This window comes from Pithys albifrons, chromosome 3 (assembly GCF_047495875.1).
Source record: "Pithys albifrons albifrons isolate INPA30051 chromosome 3, PitAlb_v1, whole genome shotgun sequence".
Classification (NCBI taxonomy): Eukaryota; Metazoa; Chordata; class Aves; order Passeriformes; family Thamnophilidae; genus Pithys; species Pithys albifrons.
The window spans coordinates 20,044,941-20,066,060 of NC_092460.1; the positions used below are offsets into that span (position 1 = coordinate 20,044,941).

General features: G+C 35.7%; 1 protein-coding gene across 1 annotated transcript in view; it reads right to left on the reverse strand.

The window, feature by feature from the left end:
• LOC139669926 (1-phosphatidylinositol 4,5-bisphosphate phosphodiesterase zeta-1-like) overlaps positions 1-21,120 on the reverse strand; it is a 46,186-nt gene that overhangs the window by 17,559 nt on the left and 7,507 nt on the right. Inside the window, exons 4-9 of the mRNA XM_071550889.1 lie at positions 17,469-17,670; positions 15,752-15,896; positions 13,527-13,682; positions 5,655-5,885; positions 3,371-3,527; positions 1,598-1,714 (exon numbers count right to left, since the gene is read on the reverse strand). Of these exons, the coding sequence (XP_071406990.1) occupies positions 1,598-1,714; positions 3,371-3,527; positions 5,655-5,885; positions 13,527-13,682; positions 15,752-15,896; positions 17,469-17,670 (1,008 nt within the window). The remainder of the gene's footprint in view (positions 1-1,597; positions 1,715-3,370; positions 3,528-5,654; positions 5,886-13,526; positions 13,683-15,751; positions 15,897-17,468; positions 17,671-21,120) is intronic.

The following is a 21,120-nucleotide window of genomic DNA, read 5'->3' on the forward strand; positions in this document are numbered from 1 at the left end:
ACCCCAGGTAAATAACCCAGCAACAGCATGACATCACAGTAAGTGAGGATCAGCCACAAGGACAGAATATAATCTAACCAATTTCACATGGTATGATAATGGCAAGATACTTCCAGCCCAAGTCCAAATCTGTGCTATAAAAAAACATTCTTAATGACACAGACATAAACAAAATCTATACTAGCTAGTAATTTTTTTACTCCTACTGTAGTTGTAAAACTGTACTTCAGCATAAAAGCCAGGATGAGAATTTGTGACAATGAGAGAGTTACGGTGGTTCTGAGGAAATTGCAGTTCTTCATGGAACAGTCAGCACTGAGTGGCCAAATTCACACAATCTCTCTGGTCTCTATTTCCCATGTTACCTCTACACATGGCACTGACAGTGTGAACAGCATGGCACAGCTCAGGGTGGGGACAGCAAAGGGTAAGAAATTGAGGTTTGAGGATGTCCCCCATTGCTTGTGGCCAGGGCCACAGATGTGGGAACAGCAATCTCGGTGAAAGCTGATGCATGATGCTCATTCTAAGTTTTATAACTGGAGGAGAGTAGCTGGGGATTCATTAGGGGTTTAAATATGATAATACGTACAGTCCTGATTGTGTGGAACTTCCATACTGCTAACAATGTTTTGGAGAAGCTAATTAGCTACAGAAGAAATTTTGGAAGCTGAGAAAGGAAACAAGAAAATGGAAAGCCGGAGCAAGGGTGACATAAGTTCTAGGGCCCTACAGGCAAAGTGAAATCTATGCCTGTCCTTGGATGAGTGTGGATTTTAACATAACAAGGTGAGACCCTACCTTTCACCTCTCAAAACTGGGAGCCTAAGGCAAAATGCCCTGCTCACCCCACAGTCTCCCTCAGGTGTCCTTGGCATAGACTCAGAATGAAAGATAGAATATATATGTGGATGCAAAAAATATTGTTCTCTACCTAAGGCTGAAGAAGATGTAACAGACAGCAAAATATTCTGTAATTGCAAATCCTTTAAACCAAAGAACAAAGAGATGAAGGCAAGACTATCTCTAAAGCCATTAAAAAGGGAGAAATGATTACAGGTGAAAGGTTATTCAAACCTGCTGAGTGCAGAAGTCATGCTTATTTTTAACAGTCTCAAATTAATAATTTTGATTAAGAGAAGCAGGAGTTATTTTTATTTCATTGTTCAGGGAACTTTGGACTGGAAGTTAAGATGCTAAATTTATGTTGCACCCTTTCAGCAGTATATCCTGTTCTGGGAATTCCTGTCACCACTATTAATTGTGCCCACGTCTCCTGCATCTGTGCAACTCAAGTCACAGAAAGCCATTGAAAACTCACATCTCTTTCAGAAGATACTTTCATTGCTGTGTAACGGAGGCTTTAAAATGTTGTATTGTTTAAATAAACTAATAATAACTAAATAAATTAATAAAATATCATAAATGTCATATTTGGGATAAGATACAGCTATTTAACTAGGGATTAAAAATTGCTAGGATATGTAGGCTGAAGGCAAACTTTACATAACACAAAATGAAGTTGATGCTATTGGAAGCAAAAAGCCTCTTGTCACTGTAAAGCTATTAATGCAACAGTTTCTGCAAACAAACATACCCATCTGACATCCCACATTCCAGAACTCTAGAGGACTATAATTTGAAGAGGCCATTCTTCTTCCAGTTGGGTAAATTCTTGTAATAAATCTTGTGGTATGTGAAATGAACTGTTTAGCTTAAAAACAGAATGATAAAAGCTTGGTAAGAAAAACTTTGTTATTAAAAAGAGTCTATTCAAATAAATAATAATAAAAATACAATAAATCTGATCCAGTAATATTTTTACTCAATATCATACCAACATATTCTATTTTAACATTGATAAATTGACCACTCTGACATACACCTAAAATCCCATTTTAAAACCTTGATATTTTATGTATATTTAAATTGTTTTTCTGTGTATTGTGTTTTCTTTGTTTTTTTTTTAAATCAGTAACCAAGGATCATTCCTTCACTTAAATATTCTGTTTCTTCACCTCTTTTCTAGGTAAATATATGATTTTTACTCTAAAGCCCAATGTGTTCTCATGGAAAACTAAGACATAACAACAGGAAACGGCTCAAAAAAACCCCTGATTCTTTAGTAGCTCAATAGAAAAAAAATCATCCCAAGATGATCTTCACTTATTTGCTGTTTTGGGGATTAAATAAAATGACTGAATAACATCAAGATAAATGAATAACACATTTTTAAACGACATTTAATTGGTTACTTTATAAGCTTCAGAAGATTATAACTATCCAAGTGGGTTGGTTTTCTTCCTACTAGCTGTGTTCTGTCCCTATGGGGAAGGAAAGCATAAACAATACAGGCATGGGACTTTTATCTGCATGATTCCTTTTTAGTAATTAAATAAAAAGCTTTACATTTCTAGGATCATCACTCTGATCCTTTCCATCCTCCTTTCACCCTAATTTTGGCGGGGTTTTTTTAGTTTTGGTTTTGTTTGTTGCTTATTTGGGTGGGGGTTTGGCAGGGGTTTTGTTTGTTTGTTTTTTTGTTTGCTTGTTTGTTTTCAGTGGAACTCCTTTTGTGTTGGTTTGCTTGCCAGAGGAACCAGAGAGAACTGTCTGTTGGCAAAATCCTACTTGTTTGGTGCCATCCAGCACCATTCACCCAACCAACCACTGAATCACCTCCACAAAGTGGTGGATGGCAGCTGGACTGGCCCTGAGTGAATGGGCATGTGGCAGATTCATTGTCATGGTCAGTGATCTCTGGCCTTAACACTCCCTCCAGGCTCTTGGCAGGCAGCTGGAGTTCAAACAGCAGGGGCTGCACTGTACTGGCTGCACCAAATGGAGATGCTCCAACACAGAACGAGTTTTAAATAATCCAGCTTGGCTGGCATGAAAGGTCTGGCGCAATGGAGCAAACAGCCTGCTTTGAGGTTTATCCATTGTTTCAGCCTTATCTGCAGATCTCCCAAAGCCAGGGGGACTCCATGCTCAACTCCAGTGAAAGCTGAGGCCACACATGGGAGGGAATGTAAATCTCCAAACATTTTCAGGTATTGGCTGTAACTGCTAAACTATTTGATGCAGAAAACAATTACTCAAGAGGCAATAATTAATTTCATCGATTGTGTTAATATATGTTCTTATGAAACCACATTAAATTAAAAGAAAGTTGAATTTAAATTTTCCACACAAAACCAACTGAAACACAAAAAATTGCAGTACAAAGGACATTTCTAAAACAGTACTACAAAAAACAACCAAGTAAAATCAGATGCATGTGTTTCATAAAATTTTAACCCTTCCCATGTTTAGGCAATGAGCCATAGCAACAAGGTAACTTTTAGCTGATTATATCAAACTAAATTACCTGAGCATTTTTCAAGTATCCGTGCTTTAGACTCTTCGATTGAATTATTTTCGTAGAACTTCTGATTCTCTAGGGAATGATCAAAGCTCACAAACTTTGAAGATTTGGTATAAATCTCAAGATCTGACAACTCAATGTCAATTTGTCCATTCTTCACCTAATAACCATCATATGAATAATGAAAGAATAAAAAAGTCACAATGACACATTATTATTATTATTGTTGTTACTAATTCAGAGAAATGATCATTTTGTATGCATAAAGTGTGAGAAAATGTGTCACAGTTAATGAATTTATGACTTTTAATAGTGAGAATTGATACAGTCAGAGACAGTTAAGGTTATTGTGTCCATCTTTATCATAACAATTATAGGGTGAATGGAGAGATGCTGCCAGTCTTCCTATCACAGTGGGGTTTTGGGTAGCTTTATAATTTTCCTCCTTCTGAGATTGGTATGTAAATTAACGTAATTTTTCATGGCTTTAAACATTACTCATTTAAAATATACATCAAACTTTATATTCCTAAATACAGAAAGTACTAGAAAAAGATAAATAGCATAAACTCAACCAATAAGTGTAGAATAACTGGAGGATATTTTATTATATCAAGCAAATTAGTCATAGGCATATTCCTCCAAGCACTGCTCTGAAGTTAAGAAAACTCTTTTGTTCCTAATTAAGGTGGAAACTTCTTTCACCAAAATCTTTGTTTAGTCTTGCTCAATTATCAAGCAAACAAAAGCAAAGGGACTGAGATTTTACCAGGGTCTTTTCTCTCACTGTCAAGTACTATGTGACCATTTCATTTCCCTCAGCATCACTTGTGAGGTAAGCAGGAGCAGTACCCAGCAAAGAGCTGGTGATGCTCATAATGTTTACATTCCATTATAGCTTTTGAAGGCAAAATCTCATCTTACAAAACAATAGAGATTGCCTGCTCATGGCTCTTAAAGTATGCAAAGTTCAAGTGCATTAATTATTCTGGGGCTATGTCCCATGGGGAGCATTTACTGTCATAGAAGTCCTGAAGAGCACAACTCTGGATGTGGCAGGCAAAGCCAACAGCATCACTGGGATATCTCTCACCCTCCCCCAGAGCAATATAATGGAACCTCAGGAGAAATACTCCAACAGTGTGGGACCCTGGAAGCCATTTTCTCTTCTGCCTGTGAAACATGACCAGATACCTGTGGTTGCTACTCTTGATCAAGAGTATGGTGTATATATTCTGGTCTCTAACATGATGTTACAAATACATTTGTCTCTATTATCTGGAAAGCTGGCCTCTCCTGTTCAAAGAGGACTCCATCCTCCCTCCCTCAGAATTTTTCCTTTTCCACTTTATCAGACAGAAATAGAAGAAGCAAAGACCATCAAATCATTTAAAGGAAAGGGACACAGAATAAGAGCCAGACACTGCCTCTCAGCAGGAACACTGGACTCTGAGGAGAATTGCCAGTTTACCCACAGTCAGGTAATTAGACCGTGATGTGTAACAGTGTCTGGAAACAGAGTGAGGCTTGATGTCTTAAAAAACATGAACAAAGCAGTTTGAATCTTGATGAAGCGACAGATTTCCATGGTAGAGAATTATACTTGGTTAAAAAATGAGTAAGTTCAATTTGACTTTCAAAGAGATTACATCCAATGTTTACACTCTCTTGAGGAAATAATGTTAAGTCTCTACTTATATGTTAAATGTAAAAACACCTTTTCTAAGATCTGAAAAATGTTTTAGCACAACAACAACTGTGCACCTAATTTCATGCATAAATCCAGAAAAAAATATAGGAGTGGAAACTCCACAAAATCTCAAATATAGACTGGTGGACATCAGGAATAAATAGTTAACTCCATCTGTCATCATCAGGAACTGTTACAAGGAGCAGTTATAGCTCCAGGAGGACCTTGAGACCAACAAAACTCTTGGGCAACTTTTTCTTAGGTCTATCATGGTACTGAACACCTGGGACAAGCACAAGACTTCAAAGAGAAAAGTGTAGTTGAAGATCAAGATGGGAGCACAGGAAACGGTTGCTTTCTAGTTGGATATTAAAATGTGGTCCAGTTTGGAGTTTCTTATAAGAAGTGGAAAACTCTGAAGCCTTGAGCTAAAACATATAATTTCAAAATGCATTGTTTTAAATAATTTTAAAATCTTGCTTTTAAAACATGTCTCTATTTTAAGATAATATATTCCTTTGTTCTTTTTTTTTTTTTTTAAAAAAAACCCTGACATACATCTATAGGTTCTCTATATTCAATTGAGACAAACATTACCCTTGACTTTTTTGGAGGTGGTGGGGTTGCAGTTCTCTGATCTCCTCTTCTTTTGGAGTGACTCCTTCCTCTGTAAATAGGGATTGTTTCATCTGACTCTTCGTCTTCATCAGACATTCCAGATTCAGACACATCCTCAGTCTCAGCAGCAGTATCATCATCTGTCCTGAGCATACCTTCCTCAATAGTTCCAACTTTTTTATTTTTTACCAGAACTTTGAATTTTAATGCCTGTAGAAAGGAGGTTAAACAGTCGTAACTAGAATTAATATACATTAATTGTAGGTCTTCATCTCTTGGTATTTAATCCATGCTCAAAGTTGTTTGTTAAGTATAATGAAGTGAGTTAACAAAGGGAAGTAAAGATAGGTATCAGTGAGGCAGAATACAAAAATAAGTAAACCAAACAGAATTTGGGGATCAAAGCACACAACAGAATGCAACTATCAAAACCCATGACAGGAGAAAAGGCTGTCCATCATAGATACACAGATGCTGAAACCATGTAAAGTTAAAAGTAGGAAGCAAGTGTCAGAGTTGATGGCCAGGCAAAACATAGAAGGTATCATTTTTTCACTATGCATAAAATAATTTATATATATATATTACAGACATGTGTCTGAGATTAATTTGGAAGTTGTTCTAGCTATTATAGCAGCTGTGGGAAACCTGTTACCCTATTTGATTAGTGACTTTGTGCCTATATGTCTACTGTACCAAATGAAATATTTTTTGATATTTTACTGTGGATCCTCATGCTGATGTTACCTGGTCAGGGAAATAGCAGAGTTTGGTGATTTTGCTTAAGCAATTTCTCTATTTTTAAATGGGCATGTTTCCACTTCCATAATATAGGATGTTACGGAAAAAATCATTAAATTATATCAGTTCTTACAACATGGCTTTTGTCTATGCACCTGAATTTTATGAGCACATATTTCTCTTAGATTTATGAAATAATATTCATTGTACGCCAGCTATAAGTGGCAGACATTCATGCCTACAGTTGCACAGAAGAACTATCAGTGACTAACAGGCCTTATGATCATTCTAGAATAAAGTGATCCACAAAAATATTCACTGAGTTTTGTAAGCAGTAGTGGAAAGGAAAGCTCCAATGCTGGGAAGGTCAGAGAAACAGGGAAAAAATCATTTCACAATAAATGAAAGGAAACTGAAATACTGTATGTTAAGGTATCCAATAAGTACTTATGAAAAGTACAGATGATAGAAACATATAAAGCCAAAGTTTTATAATGGAAACTAGAGCCACAGGCAAAGAAATAGGCAGTTCCTTTATTTACATTGGAATCTCTATTGCTCATAATTCCCTTATCACTTCAGATCTTGTATTAGTAGTTTGCCAGTGGAATGAGATATCCTGGGCTTAATATCTATCAATGCCATGCTATTGGAAGATTTGATTAGTCTCTCTGCACTGGTGACTCAGAATAAGGATGCCCTTTAACATTTCCTTCATTTCTTATTGATGCACTCCATTTTTTTGCCTGTGATATTTTTAGATGAGTTTTAATATGATTAATGCTACTCATATTTTTTAAGAGTTCTGAATTTTCCTTCACATGTTCAAATTTTTCAAATGTTTAAAAGCAAATCTATCCACTTTTGGTCTTGCATTTTGTTATTCATAGGTAAGATTTAATCCTACATATTGAAAAAAGAATAAAAGTCTTGGTATACAAGGGAAGAAAACCTTTCCATGACTACATTACTGTCTCCTATATGCAAATTTGCTCTAAGTGAAAAAAAGACCATAGTGTGTGATCCTATAAAAATGGGCCCTGATGTTTTACATCAGTTCCTAAAATTCTGTTTATGAATTATTAGCAAAAATGTAAATATCCTGAGGTAGGACAAGTTTGTAGGGGTTTTATTTTGTTTTCTGCAAAGATAATATTTTAAAATCATGGCTGTCTTCAAAAACAGTTACAGAAAATACTCTAGCAAAATGAAATTTTTCTATTTTTTGGCCAGAAGCAAATTCCTGTCATAGTTACCCCAAATCAGAGAAAGTGAAGTATGAACTGAAATAGTGACACATCAAAGGTTTTACGTCTGAACTTCCAATGCCTCTTAAAAAACCCCACCATATAACAAATGTATGGTTACAAAACCACTGACTGTGTGAAACTGGAGTTCTTTAGTTGGTAATCAGCATTGCTAAACATGGAGCACCTTTTTCTCTAAACATTCAAGTCTTTTAAAAGAGAAGAAAAGTCTTTTAATGAGCTGAAAGTCTGAACATTCGTTATAACTTCTCCTTTCTAGTCTTAATATGAAAGGCAAAATATGTTAAAAATACGTTTGCCACGTAGTTCTATATAAACCGTAAGCACATTAAAAAATTTAAAGTTGTAAAACACAATAGATCTTCCCTAGAACATAATGGGACATCAAGGCTGGCATAAGCAAAAGCCTCCAAGTACAATCAAGTGGAACAAATATTTACATAATTAAATGAACAAAACTTATTTCTAGTACATTCTGGTTAATGTGATGTACAACACAAAACAGAACAGCTGAAACAATGCCAAGACTCAAAGACAAAATCATGAGCACTTTGGATCAGGCAAACGCACTTAACTGACCACTGCAATAATGTAAAGAAGGACAAAATAAATTTCTCAGAAATGCAGAGAACAAATCGTTGTATTTGAGTCACGAATATTAAAAAGAGAAGAACAGCTTCCCCTATTGAAATTTAGTATGTTGTTCTTTCTTCTGTCATGGCCAGCAATAGGTGCTTAGTTAGAGGAATATCTAATTCTGAAAATCTTGCTAAGTAACAAAGTTAAAATCAGTTTAAGTTTTACATAGTTTTCTATTTCAAGACCTATGTTGCTGTCTTAAATACCGATATAGGGTAAAGATGCAACATCTCCTGTGAAGTCTAACATGGAGAAAACCTTTAAGACAATGACAAAATTAGTTTAGTACAGCTGTTAAAAAAAACAAACCAACACTAACATTGTTCACTGATTCAAGAAGAGAATCACACTTAGTAAAAGTGTGAATGGATGTCTTTGTGGCAGCCTTATAAATCACAGTTATTGAGATGCTTTAAATGAATACTACCAGCAGTGTGTGAGCTCTAGTTAAGCAGGTATTAATTATATCAGGAGTACCACTTTAGCTATCTCATAATAAGTTTTCATACAACACATTTACCCAGCGAGAATCCCCCTACACTGAAAAATACAGTTCCGTATTGTGTTTTGTAGCACATTTCATGTAAGTCTGGTCCAAGGTTAAACAGCTGTGCTGTATCAAAGATGACATCCTACTTAGGCAACTAAATCTCTGGTGGATGGATTGGAAGGAAATCCAAAGGATGATTCCAGAGGAAGATGGTTACAAGTTAGCTGGGCTAATTAGTACAGCGTGCTTAGGGCCTTCATGCACAAATGCCTCACCACAGTTCAACATTCCAAGAGGATGCCTTGAGAAAAGGAGGATCTGATTTTTTTTTACACCAAAAACCATCAGCCTAAAACCTGCCTGAGTGATGATATAAAATATGGCATTTTTTTGGTTTTAATTATCTTAGGAAATTGCTTTATAATACAGGGAAGTTACTAACAAAGGTTATTAACAGGTTTTGCATGTTTAACACGTTTGTGGGGAAACCACGATCCCTGAAAAAGACTGTAGAGAGCAATGACCATAAATAGTTTAGGAATCAGATGAGTCTTCTATAAGTTCTAACTAGAACCTAGAGAATCCAGAAATTTTATGTTAAACAATATTGATTTTCTTATTTCTGAGGTCATCACCAAGGCATGCTACCTTTTCAACATCTTTTTTCTCATTTTTGTAAGGAATAGATGCCATAGACAGATTGAAAGGCAAAAGAGTGGACTAGAAATGTATTGACTTACTAAGAAGCAAACATATTCCTGATGCAAAGACTTGGTCAAGACATTTGCATTCATGTTTTGTAGGTCAAAAAATAGGAATTAATCTCATCACTGAAGGAAAAGAATTAGATATTCTAACGCTGCCTTGATCTTGAACTTCTTCATGTCTCAGGTCTTCAATAACAAGGAAATAAGACTACAAAACTGTATAAAGTTATATGGAAGAGGTAAATATGGAGATGGTTAGACTGAAAATTGGTTCATATAGGCACAGGTTAATCAGACCATTACCATTGTGGCAGATGTTACTGTTAGTAAGAATTTATTTGACACAGATTATAGACAGCAGGTACAACTGAGTTTTGAAAGTTTCTCAGTGCAACAGGTAGAAAGGAAGAAAATGCATTAGCAATATGAATCACTAAGACATACACTCCAATATCATATCTAGATGTCAAAGATTGCAATACTTGGTGCACTGAGACTGGTGCATTCCAGGTAAACAGCGACTGTTCTGGAAAAACAGTGATGGTGTGGCAAAAGCTCCTTTGTATACAGAGTAGATGAAGAAAAGGGTGAAGGAGGAGTCCCGGTTACAGGGTTAGTTGGCTTTCCCCCTAACAGTAGGATTTTAAATGTCCACAGCCCATAAAGTTGTATTGGAGGTCCACTATGAATCTTCTCAATGAGATCATTGCAAAGGTCCTTTTATTTAGACATCCTGACTTTCATAACTATGGGGAAAGCTTAACAATCATGGCCAGATATGCTTTTGAACCACCACAATATAGTAATTGATCATGCAGCTGTGTGGTAAATGTTAAAGACAACTTGTAAAATAACAGTTGTTGCCACTTCAATTTCAGTTAACAACACATCAATATTTCATTCCAATTTTGTGACAGGAAACCTGCAAATAATGAAAAATTCCTAAGTAGTTCATGTGCATATCCTGCCAGCAGTATAAGGCAGTGTGATGTACTACAAAAATAATTCAGGAACAAAATTTCATCAAAAGCATCAATGTGTTTACATTCTTTTCTATGTGTTATATTGGAGGCTTACTTGTTTCTTTCAGTAGCTGTCAAACTTCTTACAGAGGAAGAACACAGCTGGGTAAGTAAAAGCTTATCTGTTCTAGGACTCCAATATTGTCTAAGTTTATCTACAAACTGCTGCATATGACACTACATTCTGTCACTTTATATCAGCAACTCACCAGGAGTGCTGGTGCAACTGGCAGGGATCTCTGGCACCAGTCAGTGATGTCAAATACAGTTTAATGTGTGAACTGACTCAAAGGACCTGATATTCCAGTGAATATTAAAGGAAGTTCATGAAGTCCCTTTACAAGCACCACAGTGGCCAAGATGTGAGGAGGGAATGGTAGTGGGTCTGTTGCTTTGAGTGGAAAAATGTCTGCTTGGGAAGGAGGGAGAAGAGATTGGTGAAGCCTAAGGGTAACCTCAGTTTCTCATGAAATAAGGTGTGTGTGAAAGAAAGAAAGAGAGCAAAAGTCTTCCCTTTCTTTTACTCCACATGAAGAGGAAGAAGTGTATGTTGAGATGCTACAGAACACAATAATATTCTGGGGAATTAACAGTACTAGTATAGCAGCTGGAAGGATGAATATATGTGTGAGGTAAAAGAATTAAAAAAAACCTCTTTTCCTGAAATTTTCCAGAGTTTGTTTTTCATGACAAGTGTCAAGAAAAAGCAGAGAACAATAGCGTTCAGTGATCATCCAGATTTCTTTTCTGGACCTCCTTAGACCAGGTTTTCAAAGGGTCGTCCTGCACCTTTCACTTAGCCTTGCAATGGTAGGAGACATCACTGCATGAACTGTGGTCCAAGGAAGTAACCGAGAATGGGTTTGCTCTGCATTTAATGCTTCTTCCTGTCATACACATTCATGTCAGCTGAAAAAGCTAAAAACCTACTTAGAAAAGGGATTAGAAGATTGACCAGAAGACAGAGGAGAAAAGAATTTCCATGGAAGTCTCCAAAACTCCAAGATATAAAAAGAACCTGTAATTGACAAATGTTTCTAAGAAGTATTTGGAGAAACTTTGTGGTATCCCATTTCATGCACTGACTAGAGAACCAGTTGAGGAACACTGAGATGTTTTTTCCCTATTCTTGCTAGTGCTGCATCTTGAAAAATGTGGAACAGTAAACTACATAGGTGACAACTTTTACATTAACTGTGAATCCTTCTCACAAACAGAATTTTAATTCTACATCTATTGTTGTGTAACATCTCTTTTGCACAGCTTAAGTAAAATGTGTTGAAGATTAAGTTCAGCATTTGACTCCCTCAAATGAAAATGATTTTACCCAGGCCTTGGCTATGCACAAGGTCCCAAGCTTTAAAGATAGAATGCCACAAAACTCCTTTAGAATACGGACCAAAAGTAGGTCTTCAAAAAGATCTCACCAAAAGTCAAGCTTACTCCTCAATTTGCAAGTTCAGTCATAGCTGCATATTTCCATTGCTAATAAAATCCTACTGATTTTTTATATGCTTGACCAGAGCTGATAGGAGAAATGGAGATGACCCTAATTTTTGTTAATTCTCAAGAGAACAGTTTATTAAATTTAGACTTTTGTAAGCAGCTGAGGAGAGTGGTATTATTTAGATAAGTCTTACATTTTATAGACATGTGGAACACATCTCACATAACTTTAATGTATTAAAAGTTCAGGAGAATAAATGTCACCTGAACAGCATTTCCATACTTACAGACTCAACAATGCATTTTTGGGGAAAAAATCTACACAGCTGCCATACGGAAACTCTAAGCTATGGAAATACGAAGCATGAATTCTCTACATCACAGCAACCATATGGTAAAGGACTTATCTCATAGCAAGTAAGATCTTTAAGTATGTGGTTCAGTGACTCTACGATTCAGATGCATACAGTGATTTTGTTCTTCTACAGAGGACATAAGATCCTCAGACATGTAATGCACGGAATCCAGTCATGCTTTGAGAAGCTTCAAAACAAAACCTTGTTTTCAATATAGGTTATAGATTTTTGCATGTAGCAAAAAAATTTTCATGATTTCAAAGTGATACTGGACACTGTGATAAAAATATATATAAAAATAAAATGCTGTGTTTAAAAATTTTAGTGCTACAATAAAAAATATGTTGAGTGAGAAATTTAGATAGTAAATACATATACAACATTGTTATGGAAATATAACAGGATGGTAGCATTTCAGCCTATCTTTTGAATACATCACTTCAAAAATACTTTTCTTTGATAAATCCCTAAAAAAATTATATCCCTTCATGTGTTGTTTTTCCTTGTGACAGTGTTTCCTCACCATATTTCATTTGCATTCTTTTTCAGTTATTGTAAAAAAAAAAAAAGGGTATAAAATATGTCTACCACTGGCAAGAGTGACAAGCCTAAATAAGTATTTTGGGTGTACTCATTGTGCTACCAGAGATTTAAAAAAACTTTATCCTTGAAAGAAAATTGTGTGCAAAGACAGGAACAATGGAAATTTATTTGTTTTATTTTGCAATAAAATTTTCAACACCCCTCTAATTGCCCTTTCTGACTTCATATCTCAGGGGTCTCAAGCTACCAGCTGAGAAACACTGTCTTAGGGAGAAACATACAGAAAGAGAGAAGGTCTTTGCAGTAGCAAAATTCAGTAAGGAAGTTTCATCATCATTGTTACTACCAAAACCTGAACATTCAGGATTCCATTTCAACAACATGTTGAAATTTCAGGAATTTCCTTCAATTTAAGCAACAAAAAATAAATGAGCAGAAAACAGATATACCAACATTTATCTTTTCATGTGGGGCTTTTTTGTGCTCTTTAAATATATTTTTTGTACTACCTGAAGTTTATTTCAGACACCAGAATTGTTCCATAAATTCAGAGAATGAAAATACAAAACAAACAAACAAACAAACAAATCCCAACACATTTTTCTATGTGTTTCATAGAGAAAAATGCAAGCTTATTACCTCGGGAGAAGGCAGTTGAGTCATCTCTGTTTCACCACCAAGCGGTGAGAAAAGGAGTTTGTCACCTAGAATGTCTTTTAAATATTGTGCCATTACTTTCTGTTGTTGAGTGCTGCAGTGGTTCTCCAAAGACAGTACAACTGGATAGGCAGATGACTGAAAAGAGAATTTAAAGATTTTATTATTTATAAATAAACAGAACACTTTCTTTTCCAAAATATCTTAGAAAAGTTCCCTCTTTTATTTTCAAAACATTCAGCATATAGGTCAGTTGTTCCAGGTTAGTAACAAAATAAAAAGGCTCACAATATTTATGGGAAAGAGAAAGCTCAAATGAAGAAGAGAAAAATATATCTTCAGGACATTAAGGAAGGGTTAAAACAGGGCTAGACATCTACAGAGATGTAAAAAGAACTGTTTTGTTTTTACAAGGTAAAATTGGATTCTAAAACAAAATTGACCAAGTATAGCAGGAGTAAATGTCGTTTTCTTTCGTTTATGACAGATTTTAATTGACTACATATCAAGCAGATAGTATCCATAAGGCTTGTTCAGAAATCTTTGCCTTTACACAATCTATTTTTTTTACCAATATCAGAAACTTTTCCGGGGACTCCACACTTTGCCCATCACAGTAAGACAGGTGAAACAAGGGAAATTGAGTAAAAATCAGAGAATAGCTCGAATGGAACATGTTCATTTAGGCTGCATAAGTAAATCTCATAACTTGCCAGTAACACTGGTGGCTACTGAAAACAAATACTTTGAATAAAATCTTTGCTTGAGCAGGACCTAAGTTGTCACTTTCTAAGGGAAGGGCTGTTTTTTTGACCCTGTCTTCACACTTGTCCCTGAAATATTTGCTATTGCCCATTAATAGCAGCACAGCTGGTATGAACCATTACCTATTGTGAGATGGAGTAGGCATTATAGTTAAGCACAATAATGTTGTGCATTAGTGACAGCAGGAGAGTTCTATCTAATGGGTTTTGAAGAACAGTGAAATAAAAGCTTGGGGTTTATTTCACTTTCAAAATCAGAGACTATCTAAATTGAATATAGAAATCAAAATAGAAAAAAAACACTGAGAAGGCTATAAACATCTATGTATAAAAATCCATGTAAATGTACGATCACAGATGTATATATTCACAGACATAATGCTGGCCAGAATTCAAGAGTTATCTTAACAGTCATTCAGAACTTCATCTGAGCAGGAGTTTTGCCAGAAAACTCTACAAAGTCCTGAGACAGTGCCAAAAACTCTCCACCTTTTGCTGCCTTGCCAGAGATGGGCAGAAGGGACACTGCCCTAATGAGTCACCTGACAAAAAGACATCAGTAGCTGGTAACATTTATCAGGTTCAACATTCAAAATAAAAAAAGAGGAAATCGAAAACGGACTAAGTCTCAAATTCAGCTACAATCTCACATTCTTGTCTATTTCATAAGGATGTAAGACAAGCTGATAGTAACAGAAGAATAAGCAAAGTATATTCATTTAAGATGTATGTATGGCCAAACTTTGCAAACAAAGATTTGGACAGGGCTCTCCCCATGTGGCTGAGCCCTTCCAGCCTGCCCAGTGGATGTTTTAGGTGAGGCACAGCATGTGCAGAACTGGCCCCACTGTTTAAGTCCTAAGGTCCATCTGCCACAGCCAAGCGAGCTTGGACAGTGACAGTGAAGTCCTTGGGACTGTCACAGCACCCGATACTAACTGGGGCCGACCCTGCTGAGCATCCAAGATCTGACTGGATCAGATGGCAGGGAGGCATTGAACTGCCAGGGGACAGTCTCCACTGAGACTCGAACTCATGACCTTGGGATTCAGAGTCCAGAGTGCTCTCCATTACACCACGGGACCGACCCGATTCATTTAATATATGAAAAACACCAGACTGATTCTGAGGTGGTTGATTGCTTTATATTCAGTCCTTGCTCAAATGATCTCAGGTTAGCATTCCACTCCACAAGCTGAGCAAGATCACCTGAATTCTTTATAACAAGTTGGGTTTATAATCACTCAGTAAAATATGTTTACTATTCCTTAAAAAAAAAATCAAGACAGATAGCACAATTTTCCTGTAATAATTTCAACAACACCCACTGCCTCAAGCACTGTGTTTCAGACTGTTTTCCCCTGGAGAATCTCTGACAACAACCACGGCCCCCAGCATCCCGTTGTAACCAACTCATATGCACATGCTCAGGTATATACATACCAAAAATGCGTACTTCTCGATCACGCTTATTACAGAACGAAATTGAATTTTACTCGTTAAAGTGTCACCATGATATACGACAGGTTCATTTCTGGGACCATCCCAGCAATCAAGTTCCAGGCAGCGACATTCTTTTAAGAGAGCACTTCAAAAGAACAAGAGAAACAATTTTACAGTCAAAAGAAAGATACCACACTTTTTTATTTGAGTTGCTGTATTCCTGATTACAAGCACATTGATTAATTACAAAAAAAACCCCATATATTTTCATCATAAACAAAAAGAAATCCTATAGAATTATACAGATATGAGACAGAGCAATACTTTTTGTTATCTTGGGCAAGTTAGGTAATAAATTATATAAGAGCATGAAAGAACAGGGAATCACCTAAATAACCTTCATTAAGAGACTAAAAGTGAGGCTCAAAGATTTCAATAAAGGAATTTTTGTATAATTTCAAGCTGTCACTTAAAAGAGAAGAATAAATGTTTGAAATGGTTTTTTCCATTACTATTCCAGAATTTGTCTGCAAGTTTGAGGATCACTATACTTAAAAATAACAGCATTGCACTTAGAGAATCCAGTTGTGCTTGGTGTTTATGTAATTGAGTTGTTTCTACCTCTGCCTTATTTCTAAGAGAGAGTGCTAAAGTTTCTCAGGTGCCTTAAATTTAATGTTTTAATATTTACTATGCTAATGACATCCCTTAAAGGTCTTAAGCTTCCAATATTTGCCTTGAAGTTAATTGAAACATTTCTTGCAGACTATTTTACTTAATTACCAATCTTTTACATGCTGCCCTGCATGTTTACAATATCTCAAAGATGCCTCTAGCTGATTTTAGCATTTTACTCACACTAATAGCAGAGAAAGCTGAAGAAATGGGGCTTTTCACCTTCTTTGTAATTACTTTCAGCAATGCAGTGCTAACATCATAGAATTTCAAAACCTATTAGAAATTCAGTAGAGTTTTTGATGGTTGCAAGTGACTACAGAATATTCAAAGAGCAACCAAAACAAAGCCCGTTCAGATAGATAACAGTTCCAACTACTTTCATGTCACTAACGTAGTACAAATAATAGGAAAGCTGGACAATTCTCTTCCAAATTCTTAATAGTTTCCACCCTCTCTGTGCTGCCTTTATTACATCATCCCTTTTTTTCTTCCCTGTCTTGGCATTAGGGCATCCTTGTCATCATCATCTTGGAGTCATACACTGCAAAATTTCTTCTTCTTCCTGGCTATCAGAGTGCTCACAGTTTGCTGTTGTTGTTTCTAAACTTGCAACATGCACTGATCACGGATATCCCTGACACACCCCAACTTATTGCACCCTTACATCCTATATATTGATCAGAATAGAGTTTGCCCGGGAATTGTATATTTGTATCAGGGAGTTATCTAATATTCCATGGCATATTGAGATTAAAAACGTTTTTAATCATATATTGTGCACCATACTATAGATTTCACTTGCTGCAAGGTTGAATTTTTGAGATGTAAGTGAAAAAATAGATTGTTTCCAGACTATGAACAGATGGTTTGGCAAAGATATTGAAAAGTCTATACACAAAATAAAATACCACTTTCACATTTTCAGCTTGTATCTGTGATGGCTTTGTTCCTTATTGCCAAGGAGGATTATATGTGACTTAGCATTCATTAAAAAACAGCTAAAGAATGTTTAAAGTATTAAAAATCAGTATCTAAATACCTGATATATCCCCACAAATCACTGGGTCCCATGAGCTGGTCAGACACCAAGTAGGTGTTGTGAGAAGATGAAATAAAATAGTCGCATAATGGCTGGTCCATATCTTGATAGACGGTCTTGTGCTCGCTTTTAAATATTGAACATTCTTCTGAGTTCATGTACCGTATAAATCCTTCAAATGACATCTGCTTTTTCTTCCTCACTGAGCAAAAACAAAGGCAAAAAAAATCTCTGATGTGAAGGTAAACTGAGACTTTCTATCTATGTACTTTCATAATTTTTAATAGTCAGTTCTGAGGACTGCTAAAGAGTATAGAACATAACACTGTCCTGCAATTGGAAAATTCCTAACAAACATTATATGCACGATTCTGGAGATGAATGGATATGATTCACCCTTTGGGAGGAAATAAATGTGATATGATATTTTTATTCTTCTGTAGATACCAGTTAGAAGAGTTTGCAGTAGTCCTAATTAAATATAAACGAAAATATTTGCTGTTTAGTTTTGGAATGTAACATGCCAGTCAATACACTAAGGGAACCTTCTTTTTCTCTTTTAAAACAACAGGGATTCTTCACCAAAATGTCAGCCAGAAACTGTCAATATAATCTTGCAGAAACTATGATTCCTACCAAACATCCTTCTCAGTGGTGGGAAATTCCAAATAAATATTGACAATGTTTAGAAATATTTGAAATAAAAATAGCATCTTAACAAAAGAAATGACTGCCCAGACAGCATTGCAAATCAAGCTTATTACATTACTGCATTTATAACAAAGTGAGCTAATTGCCTCCATACCAGTCATAGTCATCCCATTTGTTTTATTTTGAACTGATTTAATGACAAGTAGAGCCATTACACTGCCAACTGCTGCTCACAATGCCATGTTTTGAATGCAATCATTTTGTAAATGATATAATCTCAAAAGTCAGCTTTGATTCAAAACATAGTTTGAATTAGTGAGGGATTTTGCCCAGTTCTGACTGAAAAATAACCTTTTTGTCATCATAGTAGGCTAGTGATATAAAAGCAATAAGTAATCCAAGATTACTTTATGCTAACAAAAACAAACCTGGGGAGAGGTTGGGAATGCAAAAAAATACCCCAAAAAAACCTGCACAAAACCCCCTTTTCTGACCTGTGTAATTCTTAATACAGCTATAAGAATCAGAATTTCCAAGTTAGAATTGCAGTTATTGATATTCAGTATGTGCACAAACTGAAAGTTTTACACATGAATGAGAATCCATAGAAAATTTCTAAGTTACACAGGTTTTTGAACTAGAAAACTTGCAATGTTTTAAAATGAAAAATAGAATTAGAAAATAAAGATGAAGCTTCTGCAGACATTATACCGACCTTCAGCTTTCTTTTAAACCAAGCAAATGTTATTCCTCCCATAAGTCTGTTTGAAGCTATTCTCACAGACACCCATTGGTGAAGAATCTAAAGACAACCCAGTAAACCCATTTCAACCCTGAAGTAACCCTATTGTTAGAAAGTTTTCCATAAGAGAAGTTTACCCTGAAAATTCTTTGCTGTCCAAAATATTTGTTCTGTTTCCTGCTATTCCCCTCCTCTTTCTTCACTCTGACATACAAAGACTGCTATTGCACTTCCCCTCTTTTCCAGTAGAAACAAATCCAGTTCAGGGTATCTTACTGTTTAGGTCAGGTTTTCTTACACTTCTGATAATATTAACTTTTATTATATGTTACTCTCTCATAGAAGAAAACTGGATGCTACTTCTTCATGGGATGTCCTGACAAACTGCTCCTCTTCCTTACCATCTTACTGGTCATACATATTTATTATTTGTTCCATTTTTTTACTTATAACCAACTGTGTCTACTTCCCTGGATGGTCCCTCTCTAAAGCAGATATTGCATTTGATCTTTCCCAGTCTTTCAATTCATCATCCATTTTCCACTTATCTTCAAAGGTAACCTGTATTAGTCAAACTCGTTACAGTCCATTTGCTAAGAACTCCGATTTGTCAGCCTTTCTTCTCTGATCTGAGTAAGTCATTTAAGCATGTCCTACCCTGTTTCATCTATATTTTTGACTGAGGTCTTACTCTGGTCTAATTAATAATATTAGGCATCAGCTTATACTTAGGTAGTGCATCAAGAATTTTTTGGTCTTCTTTTAACTAACATATTTGCAGACAGACATTGCTACCCTGATGACTCTTGATAATTGTATCTTATTTGATATCTTGACTTTGACTTATCCACAAGTGCACACTATGCTGTTCAATACTTGTAGCAACTGGAGTAAGTTTCTGCTTTCTGGATCTTTAAAACACAGTTTTATTTTTTTTACATGTTGCTCATAACAGAATACATTCATCCTCGATGCTTTGTCTATAATGAATTACATTAATTGTAGACTTAATTCTTTTGAAGTGAAGGCTTTTCATCAATTAGATCTAGTATTTATTTCTGAATAATTTATTTTTCATGCTCTGTGTATTTATCTGTGTAATTAAACATCAAGCTGGTAACTTGGGCAACAGGGGAGGGGTTATTTACTAACAATTCTTTTTTCCTGAAATTATCTTTTTAATTAATGAAAAATATTAACTTTCCAAAGTTTTTCCAAAATTTTAAGCATGGGCAGTCCTGTGAACTGAGGTATGCTATTCATTCACCCCTCTCATACCAAGGGAAAAAAACTACTGCATTTCTTCAGAGCAACGTTTTATCTTTGTCTGACAAAGATACCAAAACTAGTTAGAAATGGAAGGGTGAGCTTTTAAGTTCTGAGGATAGCACAGTCATACTATTTTCTGACCATTTACAGACATTTTCTCCTTCTACATTAAAGAAAATGGAAATTTCCATAACTATTCTGCAGTGAAAAGATACTTTCATCAAGGCCTCACATTTTGTCCCGAGAGGAACATCAGTATCCATTAGGATCCTTTAGCAATAGTTAGTGTCCACACATATCCATTTGGTGCAGAAAGAAAAAGAGAAGGCTAGAAAATATTTCTGTCTTCTTGTCACCTCTTTCTGCTTACAAAGTTCAATGTTTTTTTTCTTGTCTTCCTCTTTTGAATAGTCTGAAATATATTTTATTAATAATTTTTTTCCAAATCTATTTTTTTTATGGTTTTAGCCATTCCTCCTGTTAAGGTAAACTCCAGCTCTGCCCTATATACAAATAGTGTCATATCAGTCGTGCTATATACATGTCATACATAACCTGAGTACTTGAAAGACTTGGATTACATTATACATTAATTTTAGGGTTTACTACACTCTGCTTTCTTATCTATCTCAGAACTTCTTCGAAAGTATTTTGCTTTCTTTATGGAAAGAAAAAAATGAAAACTTTTAGAAGATGTTTGTTGCCTTGAAGAGACTGAGGCCTTTTGAGGATCCACACTGAAGCAGACAAAACAAGTAAGAAGTCACTACGTGTTGCCCAAAGCCTCCTGCAATGCCTTGTCCTCACTGAAGGGACTGAGTACAACCTGCAGCCATGAGCAGCTGGAAGCAGAGGTGTCTGGACCAAAGTAGAGACTAGGAAAAGAGGGTGAGAAGAGCCTGAACTGAATTTGAGACTAGGAAATGGGAAGAAGTGTCTTTGCCATGTTTTTAATGGATGTGTATGTTCTTTGTTTCCCAATAGCTAAAT